A 13,492-nucleotide genomic window follows, 5' to 3' on the forward strand; every position below is an offset into this window, starting at 1 on the left:
TTAAATATTTACTAAATATTCATTTTTTGCAAAGTAATATCCTGGATGTAATAAAAGATACAAAGTTTCCTAGCTTCAGAAACTCAAAATCTACACAACTCAAAGAGTTTTCCTCAGTAATATAAATAGTATCACAGTGTCATCTTTCTACAGCAGGATAGTAGAAAGAATTAATTCAAAGGTTAACTACTCATCTCAACCTCTTAAGGAACTACCAGGAGAGAAAAGTGAATTGTGTTCTTTTTTCCCCCTTTTTGCCAGGTTTATTGCAATATAACTGACACATATCGTATAAGTTTAAGGTGCACAATGTAATGATTTGACACATGCATACATATTGCAGAAAATGGTTACCACAAAAAGATTAGTTAACACATCCATCCCTCACATAATTACAACTTGTGTGTGTGTGTGACTGTGTGTGATGTAAGATCCACTCTCTTAGCAACTTTCAAGTATGTAATACAGAATTGTATAGTCACCATCCTGTATATTAGAGCCCCAAAACTTATTCATCTCATAACTGAAAGTGTGTACATTTTAACATCTCCTTCATGTCCCCCACCTTCCAGCCCTGGAAACCACCATTTCACTCTGTTTCTATGAGTTTGGCTTTTTTTTTTTTTTTTCAGATTCCACACACAAGTGAAATCATATACTATTTGTCTTTCTCTGTCTATTTTACATAGCATAATGCCTTCAAGGTCCATTCATATATTCACAAATGGCAGGATTTCCTTCTGTTCTATGATTGAATAATATTCCATTAGATATAGATAAATAGATAATAGATAGATAAACATTCTCTTTATTCATCCATCAATGGACACTTAGGTTGTTTTCATGTCTTGGCTATTGTAAATAATGCTGAAAGAAACATGAGAGCCCAGAGAGCTCTTTGAGATCCTATTATCATTTCCTTCTGACATATACCCTGAGTGAGGTTGCTGGAATATACAGGAGTTATGAATGGCTAAAATCAAAACTACAGTGAGGTTGCTTATCTTAAAAACAAAACAAAACAAAACAAAACAAAACAAAAAAACAACTCTCAGTTTCATTGATTTTTTTCTGTTGTCTTTCTTGTCCTATTTCATTTATTTCTGCTTAAATATTTATTATTTCCTTCTTTCTACTAACTTTATGAAAATGGGCCCAAAGAACAAATTCTTCTTTTCCTGATGTGTAAAGTTAGGTTATTTGAGATCTTTCTTTTTTCTTAATGTAGGCATCTATCACTATAAATTTCCCTCTGAGAGCTGCTTTTGCTGCATCCTATAAGGTTTGCTATGTTGTGTTTTCATTTTCATTTGTCTCAAGATATTTTCTGATTTTCCTTTTGATTTCTTCTTTGACCCACTGGTTTTTCAGGAATGTGTTATCTAATTTCCATATTTTTGTGAATTTTTCAGTGTTCTTCCTGTTATTGATTTCTAGTTTTATACCATTTATACTATTTTATACCATTGATTTCTAGTTTTATACCAACTTTATAATGATATAAAGGAAATATACTTGACATAATTTCAATCTTCTTAGATTTGGTAAGGCTTGCTTTGTGACCCAATATATGATCTATCCTGGAGAAATTTCCCAAACAAATTTGAGCATGGAAACTTTTTGTTGTTGTTGTTATGCAGTTCCTATCAACATTCTGTGGATCAGAGCAAATGTTTTTTGGAACTCACTTAGGAAAATGCTGTAGGACCTGATGAGCCATTGTAGGGTTTTAAGCAGGAAGGTGGTATAGTCCTATTTGTCTTTTGGATAAATCCCTGTGATTTGACCGCAGAAAAATTGGAGGTAGAGAGATCAGTTGAAGCTTATTATTCAGGAAAGAGGTTATAATTTCCTAAATTAATAGACACAAGAATGGAAAGGGGCATATTTGACAAATATTTAGAAGGTAAGAATGGTAGAGCTTGGAGAGGGAGAGAGAAAGAGGACTGACCTGAGTGATCACATAAGGTAATGAGCCCGTTCACTGAGACTAGGAATACAAGAGCCAGTTTGAGATGAGTTCAGTGTGGATTTAGGTGCCAGCGATATGTCTAAGAAATGTCTAGCCACAGTTGAACTTATGAGTATAAAGAGATGGTGGTGAGAGTTTGGGAAGGAAGAATATAGATTTGAGGAACATCTGTGGATAGCATTGAAATGAGCGTAGCTAAGAAAAAAGAAGGAGAGATTATAAGGGAAGAATGATGGACAGAGTTAACTGTTCTGAGGAAAACATTAAACATTAATCATGCTCTGAAGAAAACATTAAAGAGATAAAAAGAAAGAGAGGAGCTTATGAAAGAGACCAAAAAGGAAAGGGGTCACAAAAACAGGGAGGAATGCCACTAGAGGGCACTCTCAGGAAAGCCATTAAAGGACAACATGGAGTGGGCTACTACATGGGATTGTTGGCTTAAAAAAGTAAATGTGGTAGGTCATTATAGAAACAGCCCCAATGTATCCATGCCTTCCTGTGTCCATGCCCCTTTGCAACTGACGCTACTGCTTCTCCTAAGAGATGGAGTCCACTTCTTCACTCATTGACTCTGGCTAGCTTTGTGATTTGCTTTAATTAATAGAATGGGAGTAAAAATGATGATATTCAAGTTCCAAAACACAGGATTTAGAGGCCTTGCAGCTTCTCCGCTCACTCTGTTGGAACCCAGAGACCACCATGCCGTGAAGAAGCCCAGTCCACTCTACTGCAAGATAGAAGGCCATATGGAAGACCATCAAAGTGCTCTGAAAGGCAACCAGCATCAACTGCCAAATTGGTGAATGAGGACATTCACAACCCCACTGAACTATGAGATGACCACAGACACATGAGTGCTCCCAGCCAAGATCAATGACAGAATCATCCAGATTGCCAACCCACAGAACTGTGAGAAATAATAAATTATTGTTTTAAGCCAGTAAGTTTAGGGGCATTTTGATATACAGCAAAGGCTAGCCAAAACAACAGTCAGTACCAGTTATTCAAAGCCTCCATAACAAAGGCTAAAACATTAGCTTTAGGACTTGGGGGTGAGTAGAGTGAGAGAACAGTACAAAAACTGGTATTGGAGGTGGGAGGGAGGAAGCTGTGCTACAAAGAGGCACCACAATGGGCAATACTGTCACCTGAGGACACTGGGAAGGTGGAAAATGTGCCCAAATAACTTATGAATCTGGCTGCTAAGAACATTTCTAGACTTCTAACATGCTAGAAATATTAAAACTATCAACTTTTAAATTTTTTTAATTTTGTTTTTATTATTTGAGAGAAAGAGAGAGAGAGAGAGAGAGAGAGAGAGAGAGAGAGAGAGAGAGAATGAGCAGAGGAGAGGGGCAGAGGAAGAGAGAAAAGAATCTTAAGCTGGCTTGACCCTCAGTGCAGAGCCTGACGCAGGGCTCAATCCCACAACCCTGGGATCGTGACCTGAGCCCAAATCAAGAGTCAGACATTCAACGCACTGAGCTAACCCAGGCACCCCTAAAACTATCAACTTTTAAAGCTACTTATGATAAAGTATGGGAAGAGCTAGGGAAACCAAAGAGAAACAATTCAATCTGCAGCAGAAATTAGCAAAAAGACTCCACGATTTGCCAGGTTGAAAACTAAATTTGTTTCTCATTGCAGTCTTTTCAGCTGGCAAAAGATCTAAAAGTAAAGATCAAGTCTAGTGTGCTGACAGTAAAATATAGCCTCAGGTCCAGATCAAATCAAGATCAAAGACTCTTTGTTAAGACCACTGAAAGACTAAAAGTTGGTACTCAGTCTATCTTCTCAAGCAGACCAAAGGCTTTCTCCGACTCTTATGACATATGGCCTATCTGAAAAGGAATTGTGGAGTGGAGTGGACTATAATCAGATTGATTGAAAATACACAAGTTTTTAAGTAAATTGTACCAGGTTGGACGAAAAGAGACAAAAACTATTCTAAATGAATAGAAACCTCCCAAGTTTCTACTGATAGAAATCAGACTGAGAAGGCCAGTCAGTTACAAACATAGATTATTTTCTATGGAAATGTAAAGAATGAGGTGCACTTGTTCCTATGCCCAGTGGGATTTCATAATTGCCATGGACCAGTGATTAATCAGTACTTCCTGTTCTTCCCCTTCTTGAACAGAAGTGTCTGTTGATCAGCACTAAATGGAGAGGGGGTGGGGGACAGATAACGTGTTTCTTAGTTCATAGGTCTCTAGATCAAGAGGAATAATACTTAAGGAGATACAACTAAGGAATCTCAGCATACCTAGACCAAATGCAGATCATGAGATACTAGACTTTGAATCTAATGCCATAATAAGATGAAGCTTGGTGTAGGGGGTGCAGGGGGGTGTGTCTTAGAAAAGGATGAGTGTATTTTGTTTATAGGAGGCATATGAATATTTGTGGCCAGTGAGCACAGTGTAGTACATTAAATATGGTTATACCCTATTTTTTTTTCCTTTTCTCCTTTTCTTCTTTTTCTTACAATTATATGAGAAGATGGATGTTAGCTAAACCCATCGTGGTAATCTTTTCACAATATATGTAAATCAAACCATCACAACTCTATGCATTAAACTTATACAGCAATGTATGCCAATTATTACTCAATAAAACTTGGTTGGGGGAAGCATCCAAGAAAAAACAAACAAAAATATGGTCACAATTCTTTGCATCTCCTACCATTGAGAGTTTGAGTCTATTGCCCCCACCCTTTTAAATTAACATTTATTTACAAGTCTGGTAATAGGGTACTGACTCTTGGCTGTGTGCCTCAGTTTACTTTTATGCAGCCTCTCATTCTTCAGCTCACATGATAATCTCAGGGCAGTATTCAAAGTAGAAGGTGGAAGCTGTAAATCTTCTCAAAGCCTAGGCTCCAGAACATTCCCAAAGTCACTTCTGACATACTTTTGGTCAAAACAGGTCACAAGAACAGCTCAAATTCAATGAGGTGGGGGGGGGGGGGAGAGGAGGGATATAGGCACCACCTCTTAATAGGAGGCTCTATCAAAAATTTATGACCATATTCTACTGCTCCTGATAAGAAATTTTCAAACTCTGGGAGTATTTTAAATTAAGTTCAGAAATGTTTAAAAGAAGAAAAAAAGAATTGTTTAAAAGAAGGAAAATATGGTATTAATTTTTTTGCATTAAGGAGAAGTATGTTCTTCAACAGAATAAAATAAGAGAAGGAATTTATAGATTAAAAGAGACTTAAAGGACTTATCCATTAATTACAATGTGGGAACTGTACTGGAATTCAATTTAAAAATGTGAACTGTGAAAATATACATTGATCATATTAATGAGAGTTGGAAATTTGATCTCTGACTCAATGTTTGATGTTATTATTAATTTCTAGGTATAATGCTAATATTTTGCTATGTTTTTTAAAAGACTTGAAAACTTAGAGATATGTAATTGAAATATTTACAGATGAAATAATATAATATCTGGGATTTGTTTCAAAATGATACGGAAGGTGGGGTAGTGAATGAGATTGCAGGTGGGGCAAGGTTTGTCATGTTGGTTTTTAAGGCTGGGTCATGGGTACATAAGGATTCATTATACTATTATATCTACTTCTGTATATGTTAGAAATTAGAAATTCTTCATAATAATAAGTTTTAAAATACAAGTAAGAAAGATAGACTTGGCTTAACAAATATATGTATATGTTTTTGTGTGCTTGCTATAGTGAATAAAATGTCTTATTAGAATATAACCCCAATTTAAAATGTGCAATTTGATAAGTTGATTTAAACTTGATTTTACCTAGTAATCTTCCTTATTTTAAATATAAATAATACATAACACAATAATATATAAATTTAAAAATAAAATCTTCCTTATATTAAACCATTGAAAACTTAAATCTTAAATATTTCAAGAGAATTTTTGGCTCACTAGATGTATTTTAATTTATTAAATTTATAAGAGTTAAATAAGCACTTAAGAGAACTTTATATAAAAGAAACTCAAATACATTAAGTTTATAAGAGCAGTTTTAAATATTTGAAGATATTTAGTTAAATAGGTATGTAAATAGCACCAAACATTGTTCAAAGTCCCCTCAAAAGTGAACGGTCAAAAATTACAAGACGTAGAACAGGATAATAAAATTTGTGACTTGAACTTAAAGCCTAAGACACTTATTGTTATTTTTAACTTCTATAAATCAAACAAATTTTAACAACTAATATGCTATCCAAACTGAAAAAATAGGGGCACATGGGTGGCTCAGTCAGTTAAGCATCTGACTTCTGCTCAGGGCATGACCTCACAGTTCGTGAGTTCGAGCCTCACATTGGGCTCTGTGCTGACAGCTCAGAGCCTGGAGCCTGCCCCGGATTCTGTGTCTCCCTCTTTCTCTCCTCCTCCCCCACTCATGCTTTGTCTCTCTCTGTCTGTCAAAAATGAACAAATGTTTAAAAAAATTTTTTTAACTGAAAAAATATTTTTTCTAGTCACCTGAAAGCCCTGAAAGAGGCATTCTAGTCACCTGAAAGAGGTAAGAATTGAAAGTATTGCAAGAATTAAAAATAAATAAATAAATAAAAAGCGGATTATGTGAACTGTACCAACCATTTGTATTATAGCTACATGCAATCTGGCTTCTTCTATTAAAACTTCTTCTGTTGGGGACTCCTCCGTTTCACTACCATGAGAAACGTGGGAAAACTGAACAGTATCAGACTAAGTTTAAAAACATAAAGAGATAAAGTTAAAAAGAGCTAAAATAAGTAGCTAAAACAAGCACTTCACTTAACCAAGATTCTAATAACTTAAATCAGAATGGTTAAAAGGAAGGGCTATGCATAACTGGGTATGCTCTCCACATGAGAAATGTTGCTTTTAATTGTGTGCTTTAAAAGTCGTAAATTCGGAGAGATTTGTAAGTCAGATTCTCCCCCAAACCTGTCTTTGCTCGATTGCTCTCTGAAGCAACCTGTGTTTCCTGCTTTTTATAGTAATGTGAGGGCAGGTGGCTCAGCTCCTCAAGTGGTCAGAAACATCAGCTTGGCAGAGGCCATGCACAGTTAGTCAACCAGCCATGTAAACACCAATTCTCCAATGTTGGCAAACAAAGCTAAATTACCAAGACCTTCTCTTTAGAGAGAATTCAAAGAAGTTTTTTCACCCAGATAGCAAAGCTAGTAAATATACCCCCGACTCCTCAGTTTTCTGACATTCCATTAGCAGAATAGAGGTTTTTTTAATATAACAAACTAAAGCAAGAAAGGCAGACCCAGGAGAGAAAGGAGGACTTTTTTTTTTTTTTTTTTTTTTTGCCAGGTATCAACTCACAGGAATGGTGTATTCAATCTTTGTTTTTTCTTCTACTAAGGTCCAATTAACATTTGTCAAAATTTTTTCTGTTTTAAATAGCGTTATTGTGCTCTGTATTATCTCCTGAATGTGCTTAATGGCATTCTGCATGGCCATTTGCCTTGGGAGGGAAATAGCACACAAACCTGTGACAAAGAAAAGCAAGGATCTTAATAGAATACAGCAAAGACTCCAAGAGGCAAAATCCTGCAAGATGTAGTGAAATCTCGTTGGTGCAGTCAATCACTCGCATAGCCAAACCAGAGTGCTCAAAGAAAAGCAAGGACCGCATCTGGTCCAAAATTTTCCAAAAAATTACCCAACTCTGTTTCTCCTGGTTGTATAACTCAACTTTATCTGACTCAATTGCTAAGGAATGCTTTCTTCATTTCCTTTCATTCCCTTTATCTAGAGACATGACTTGCTACTTCAAGGCACCCAATCAGTATTTCTCGAAGTATAGAAAACTACTTGTGTCTTCTACAGAGGAAGGCTGCCTATTAAACTATGCAAATTCCCAGGATCCAACCCATACCTAGAGAATCAATTGGAAATTGCATTTTAACAATTCTCCAACTGATTCTTCTATAAAATTTAAAAAATTTAAAATATTGAGGTCACTGCAACAGAGATCCCTCAAATTTAATATGTATCTGTTTCCTGGCCAGCAGCAAATCCACATGTCTCAAAACTTGTAGCCATTTGTATTTTCTTGAGGTATGGATTTGAAGTTACAGCTATGAGGCTCACTCACTGAAAAGAAGAATTTAATTAGTGAATGAGCTTAACCTGCTCACTTGGAATCCCATCTCAATAAAACTGTTCTCTTTTTGTAACTGCATGTGGAATGTTCCATAAAGAGTCCAAATGAGTTCCAAACGTTTAGTTAACTTTACTGCATTCTTTATGGGACACTGTATGTAATGACAGTATTTGAAATTTCTGGGATCCCAAAGGTCTGGAGGCATATCCCTCTTGGTTCACTATGGTCCAGAGCAGAGACACATTTGACTGTAGGCTTAAGTTAGAATTTGTCAGCTTTAGATTCAAAGCTGTATGGCTGAGACCATACAGGAAGAAAATTTTTTTCATTTGCCTAACTACATCCTCCCCATATGATGGAGAAACAAATACTTTCCAGTTGCTCTGGGGAAACATGAGTATATGTGGACCACTTGGTGGCACCAATACATTTGAATGAATTCTCTGTGTTTAAGATGATCCTGGAAGAGTGTGAGGAGGGAATCTGTTAAAGCCTTTGACTAGACAGTAGTTGGTTTGAAACTCTTACTGATAAAACTTGAACTCTGTTAGGTGTTAAATGTGTGCCACGTAGTATTTCTAGAAAGGATGAACATAGATTCTACAAGGAGAAAGTATTTACCATATACTTTTGTTTTATAATGAAAATTCCGAGGTTTAACTACTACAATAACAAATTTTGTGGGGCACCTGGGAGGCTCGTTAAGTTGGTTAAGCACCTGACTCTTGATTTCAGCTCAGGTCATGATCCCACGGTTGTGAGATCGAACCCTGTGTTGGGCTCTGCACGGAGCGTGGAGCCTGCTTGACATTCTCTCTCTCCCTTTCTCTCTGCCCCTACCCCTCTCCTGCTTGCACATGTGCATGCTCTCTCTCTCTCTGTCTCTCTCTCTCAAAATAAATAAATAAACTTTTAAAAAGTTATAAGGGAAGAAAAAGAGGAGAAAAAAATATTACCGTGACAGTAAAACCCCTTGTTGATCTTGCCTTTGAGTATCAGAGTAGGAGGAATCACAAGAAAAGAAGCATGGGAGAAATCCGGATGTGATATCCTAAGCAAAGAGAATGGAGTGGGTCTGGATCCCTGAGAGTCAAAAATAAATTGTTGAGAAGGGAGGTGTGAGAAAGCCTTCAAAGATCAAATTAACTTTGGTCACACTCCAGCGTAGGCTTTTGCTGACCAAGCATACATTTCCACTGAGAACAAGAACAGATCCATAACTAGGGGAAAAGAAGAGCTACCAGAAATCTGCCCCACTTAATTAGCCCAGTTCATATATTGGAGCCCTTGGCTTTGAAGGGGGCTGTCACAGGAAGTTCTGCTGTAGTGCTGGCGGGGTGCAGTTTTAGAAATGGGCAGGACTGCAAAAAGACACAAGCAAAGAGGTAATGTCTCTCATGGGCAGGATAGGGAAAATTCACCAGGCTATTTCCCTGTTTAGAAGAACCCTCCTTCAACATCGTCCTTCCATTGACCTCTCATTAGTTCCATGCTTTCCAAGATACCTTCTGATGACTAGTTTTGTTTATCAAGGAAATTGGTATTTAGAGGTGAATACCCTGAATAATGATCACAATTATTTCAGACATAGAAAGAAATCATCCTCTTTATAAATTAACTGATTGATTTTTTCTGCTTTATCCACATGCTCCTGTGAGTGCTGTATATCTCCAGCAGTCTGATCAATTTTAGATACCCTGAAAGGATCATCCTCTGCACCAGCTTAGCTGAGGATCAGACCATGGGATATTGAGAGATACTAAGGCCCTATTCGAAGACTTTGTGTAATCCCATCCAGCCTTCTCCCTCCCCACTTGACTGTACTGCCACCAACTATCTTATCTTAGATTTCTCTATTGACTACGTGTCGATTTGTGATTTTATCAAATTTATGCACTTTATTATCAATGGCCTCAAATGTTTTCTGGAAATAAGCAACTGTGGCAGAGCCTGCTGATTATCCCCCAATATCCATTTTCTTTTATTTTTTTTACAATCTTAAAACCTTTTTTTTTCCTTTACATTTATCAAGCCATGAATTCATAGGGAATGGGTTCCAACAGCTCAGGCTCCTTTCCATTGGTTCTCAGAAAGTGTGCTTCTTTGGGTGGGGCAGGCTGGCTCTTCAGTTGAACCCAAGTACTCTTCTCTTTGGCTTTCTTCTTCTTCTGATCATTATCTTTCACACACTTCAGGAAGTTATCTCGGCTCTTTAAGTGCTTAATATGTTCAATATGTATATTCATTCTTTTGGCAAGAATCTTGCCCTTAACTTCTTTGTTTACAACAATGCCAATAGGATGCTGGGTAACACTGTAGACTCTTCCAGTTTTTCTATGGTAACACTTGTAGGGTATTCCTTTTCAAACAGTCTCCATTACCTTGATATCTACAATATCACCTTTCTTGTAGATTTGCAAAGGAACTACTCCATGTTTTCTAAAAGGCCTAGAGAACATAGGAAAGGCCTCTTTCCCTTTGTGTTGGTCATTTTGGCAAATTACTGGAAGATGGTGGTTCCAGCCAAAGGACTCCCAATATTCATTTTCCCCTTCTTCCTTTGCCATAGAATCTCCAAGTCTTGGCTGAGCACACGGCCAGCCATGGCTCCACCATTATCCCTACATTATCCCAGGTAGGGATAATATTTTATAGCTTCTCTTACCCATGTGTGACCATGTGACTAAATTCTGACCAATGGAATGTGAGTGCTGATGATATATACAATTTCTAGGCTATGCCCTTAAAAGGAAGCTGCTTACTCTCCATTTCCACCCATCTCCCCATTTTCTCTCTCTAGTTGGCTGGATTGAATATATAGTGGTTATGAGTCAGCTTCTACCCTCAGACAAGAGCAACATTCCAGAGAGGAGCAACAACAAAATACAAGGATCCTGGATCTATGGACAACCCCGTGAAGTAGAACCATCCCACTCTTTTGGACATTTTGATGGAGAGAAAAAGAAAGTTCCCTATCTTGTTTAAGCCACTGCGAATGTGGTTTCTGTTAAACTGGCTAAACCAATATTCCAATTAATGCAGCATCTGTAAATAATGAATGAATGAAAATGAATGATTTCATAATCAATTCCTTGAGCTCCTTAAGAAATGTCCCCATGACTCCCAACAACAATGTGTTTGCATTATTCTCTCCAGTTAATTAATGAAAGATAAATATACTTTACCTAATGTCCTGGCTGAATGAGTCATCATGTATGAATTTATTCCCATAGTCATTAGTGATATTACCTGTACATACAATAAAAACTAAAAAACAAAACATACAAATAGTTAGAGCCAAGAAAAACAAATGAATAAGTTCTCCAAAGGGAATCATTATTCAATTAACCACCAACAAAATTCTATCTTAATCCACATTTAAAATCTTGCTTCTGATAGATAGGGCAAAGGGTTGTTTTGTGGACAGTGCTTGAATGTAATATACTGGAGCAGAAATTAGTTTTCAATGTGCATGAGAAAAGATTTTGTGATTTCTGGAAAGGATAAGAATACTGGCCAAAGAGCTCTCCACTGTTGCTGCTTTCAGCAGCAGCCACGCAAAGCCAGGAGGATGGTAGGCATCACAGACACGGCCATGGAGCCTGCAGGGTTGGGGAGCCACCAGCCGATGGTGAGTAGCAGTGGTGACTGTGGAGACAAGGGAAAGTGTGTCTGCCACCAGCATTTACTATGGCTGCTCAGGAGGCTCGGAGCCTACAGGAGCTGTGGTGGGGTCTGGAGAGACACTTCACAGAAGCAGAAACACAACCACATTTGCTGGTCTTGCCTCTACCACTTTAATTAGCCATGTAATTTGGGGTCAGTAGACTTAACCACTCTGAGCCTCAGTGTTCTTCACTAAAAAATGGAGTCAACAGCAGTATGTTCTCTGAGAGTGTTTCCCAAACTTGACTGATAACAGCACTGAAAGTGCTTCTAAAAGATACTGACTTCCAGGTTTCTTCCCTGCAGATTCTGATTGTGTAGGTCTGGGGTGGTGCTAAAGGGATCCATGTAATATCAGACAGATTTGAAAAACACTGTAAGTGATACTCAATGCTAGTTAGCATTTCGTTGACTTGGTTTTAGGCGAATTCCTTGCACAAAAGAAAATTGAAGGAGCTCAGACGTTGGTTATGATACTTTTCCTTTGGGGCATGAAAGGACCCAAAGTCTGCAAAATCACAGGTTTGTTTGAACTCCAAATTAATTCCCAGATGATGGCCATAGATATAAAGTACAAATTCTCAGGAAAGATGGTGACGAATATAGTAGTCCATTTTGAAAAAGCACTTCTTCTGGGAGTTAGGGCACCTGAGTTCTTTCCCTAACGTGCTATTCTCTTTGTTCTAATTTCTCTACATGCAAGATGGAGAGGGTGATAACTGATTCTCCAAAGAAGATATTCTAAAAATATTGTCTTCTGGAACAGGGGGGAAATGACAAAGAAGAGAAAATCCTGAGCTGGAAATTAGCCAATATCAAGAAACTCTGTACATTTATCTGCAGATTAAAGTTCCTTGGGAGGTGGGCAGATGTTCTTAATTCACATTATTCAGAAGCAACCCTCCCAGAAGCAGGGTTGGAATTCATCTGACTGGGAGGTGGGGGAGGGGGGTGTCCCAGGGATTTCTAGCAACTTCTCCAGCTAACTCACACAGTACTGTTACAAATAACAAGGGGCCCTAACACTGTCAGCAGATGTACTGGAGTCTTTGGATCTTCCCTGGATTCTCAGTACCACAGATACTGCCACTACCAGATTGGCTTTGAGGGAGAGTTAGTAACATTTATTGAGCATTTGCTAAGTGGCAGACACTTTACTAAGTATCATCTCAATCCTCAACTGGAAATTGAGGTTCCACAAATCTGGAGAACTTGCCCAAGGTCACCCAGCCTGTGACGAGGGGGCCAGGATTCAACCCCAAGTCCATCTGATTTCCACATCCTACACCATTACTTCACTGTTGGTCCCTTTCAGACTATCAACATAAACAAACTTCCCTCTGAAAGTTCCTTTCTTCTTAAAAGAATGCATTTTTCAAATCTAATTTTAAAAATAGTTAACCTCGGGGCACCTGGGTGGCTCAGTCGGTTGAGCGTCCGACTGCGGCTCAGGCCATGATCTTGCAGTTCGTGAGTTTGAGCCCTGCGTTGGGCTCTGTGCTGACAGCTCAGAGCCTGGAGCCTGCTTCCAGATTCTGTGTCTCCCTCTCTCTCTGTCCCTTCCCTACTCATGCTCTGTCTCTCTCTGTCTCTCAAAAATGAATAAATGTTAAAAAAAATTTTTTTTAATTAAGTTAACCTAAGGAGAAGGGACAAAAGATGGTGGAGGAAGAGGACCCTAGGCTTGTCTCACCCCACGAACATAACTAGGTAACTATCAAATCATTCTAAGACTCCAGAAATCAACCTGAAGA

General features: G+C 38.0%; 1 protein-coding gene and 1 pseudogene across 8 annotated transcripts in view; both read right to left on the reverse strand.

Moving 5' to 3' along the window:
- SLC9C2 (solute carrier family 9 member C2 (putative)) overlaps window positions 1-13,492 on the reverse strand; it is an 86,772-nt gene that overhangs the window by 40,335 nt on the left and 32,945 nt on the right. For all 8 annotated transcript variants that reach the window (XM_045048622.1, XM_019821631.3, XM_045048625.1 and 5 more), the window contains 3 exons: window positions 11,258-11,339; window positions 7,289-7,455; window positions 6,566-6,676 (listed from right to left, as the gene is read on the reverse strand). In XM_045048622.1, the coding sequence (XP_044904557.1) occupies window positions 6,566-6,676; window positions 7,289-7,455; window positions 11,258-11,339 (360 nt within the window). The remainder of the gene's footprint in view (window positions 1-6,565; window positions 6,677-7,288; window positions 7,456-11,257; window positions 11,340-13,492) is intronic.
- Window positions 9,030-11,241, reverse strand: LOC123382734 (annotated as a pseudogene).

Source organism: Felis catus, chromosome F1 (genome assembly GCF_018350175.1).
Source record: "Felis catus isolate Fca126 chromosome F1, F.catus_Fca126_mat1.0, whole genome shotgun sequence".
NCBI classification, from domain to species: Eukaryota; Metazoa; Chordata; class Mammalia; order Carnivora; family Felidae; genus Felis; species Felis catus.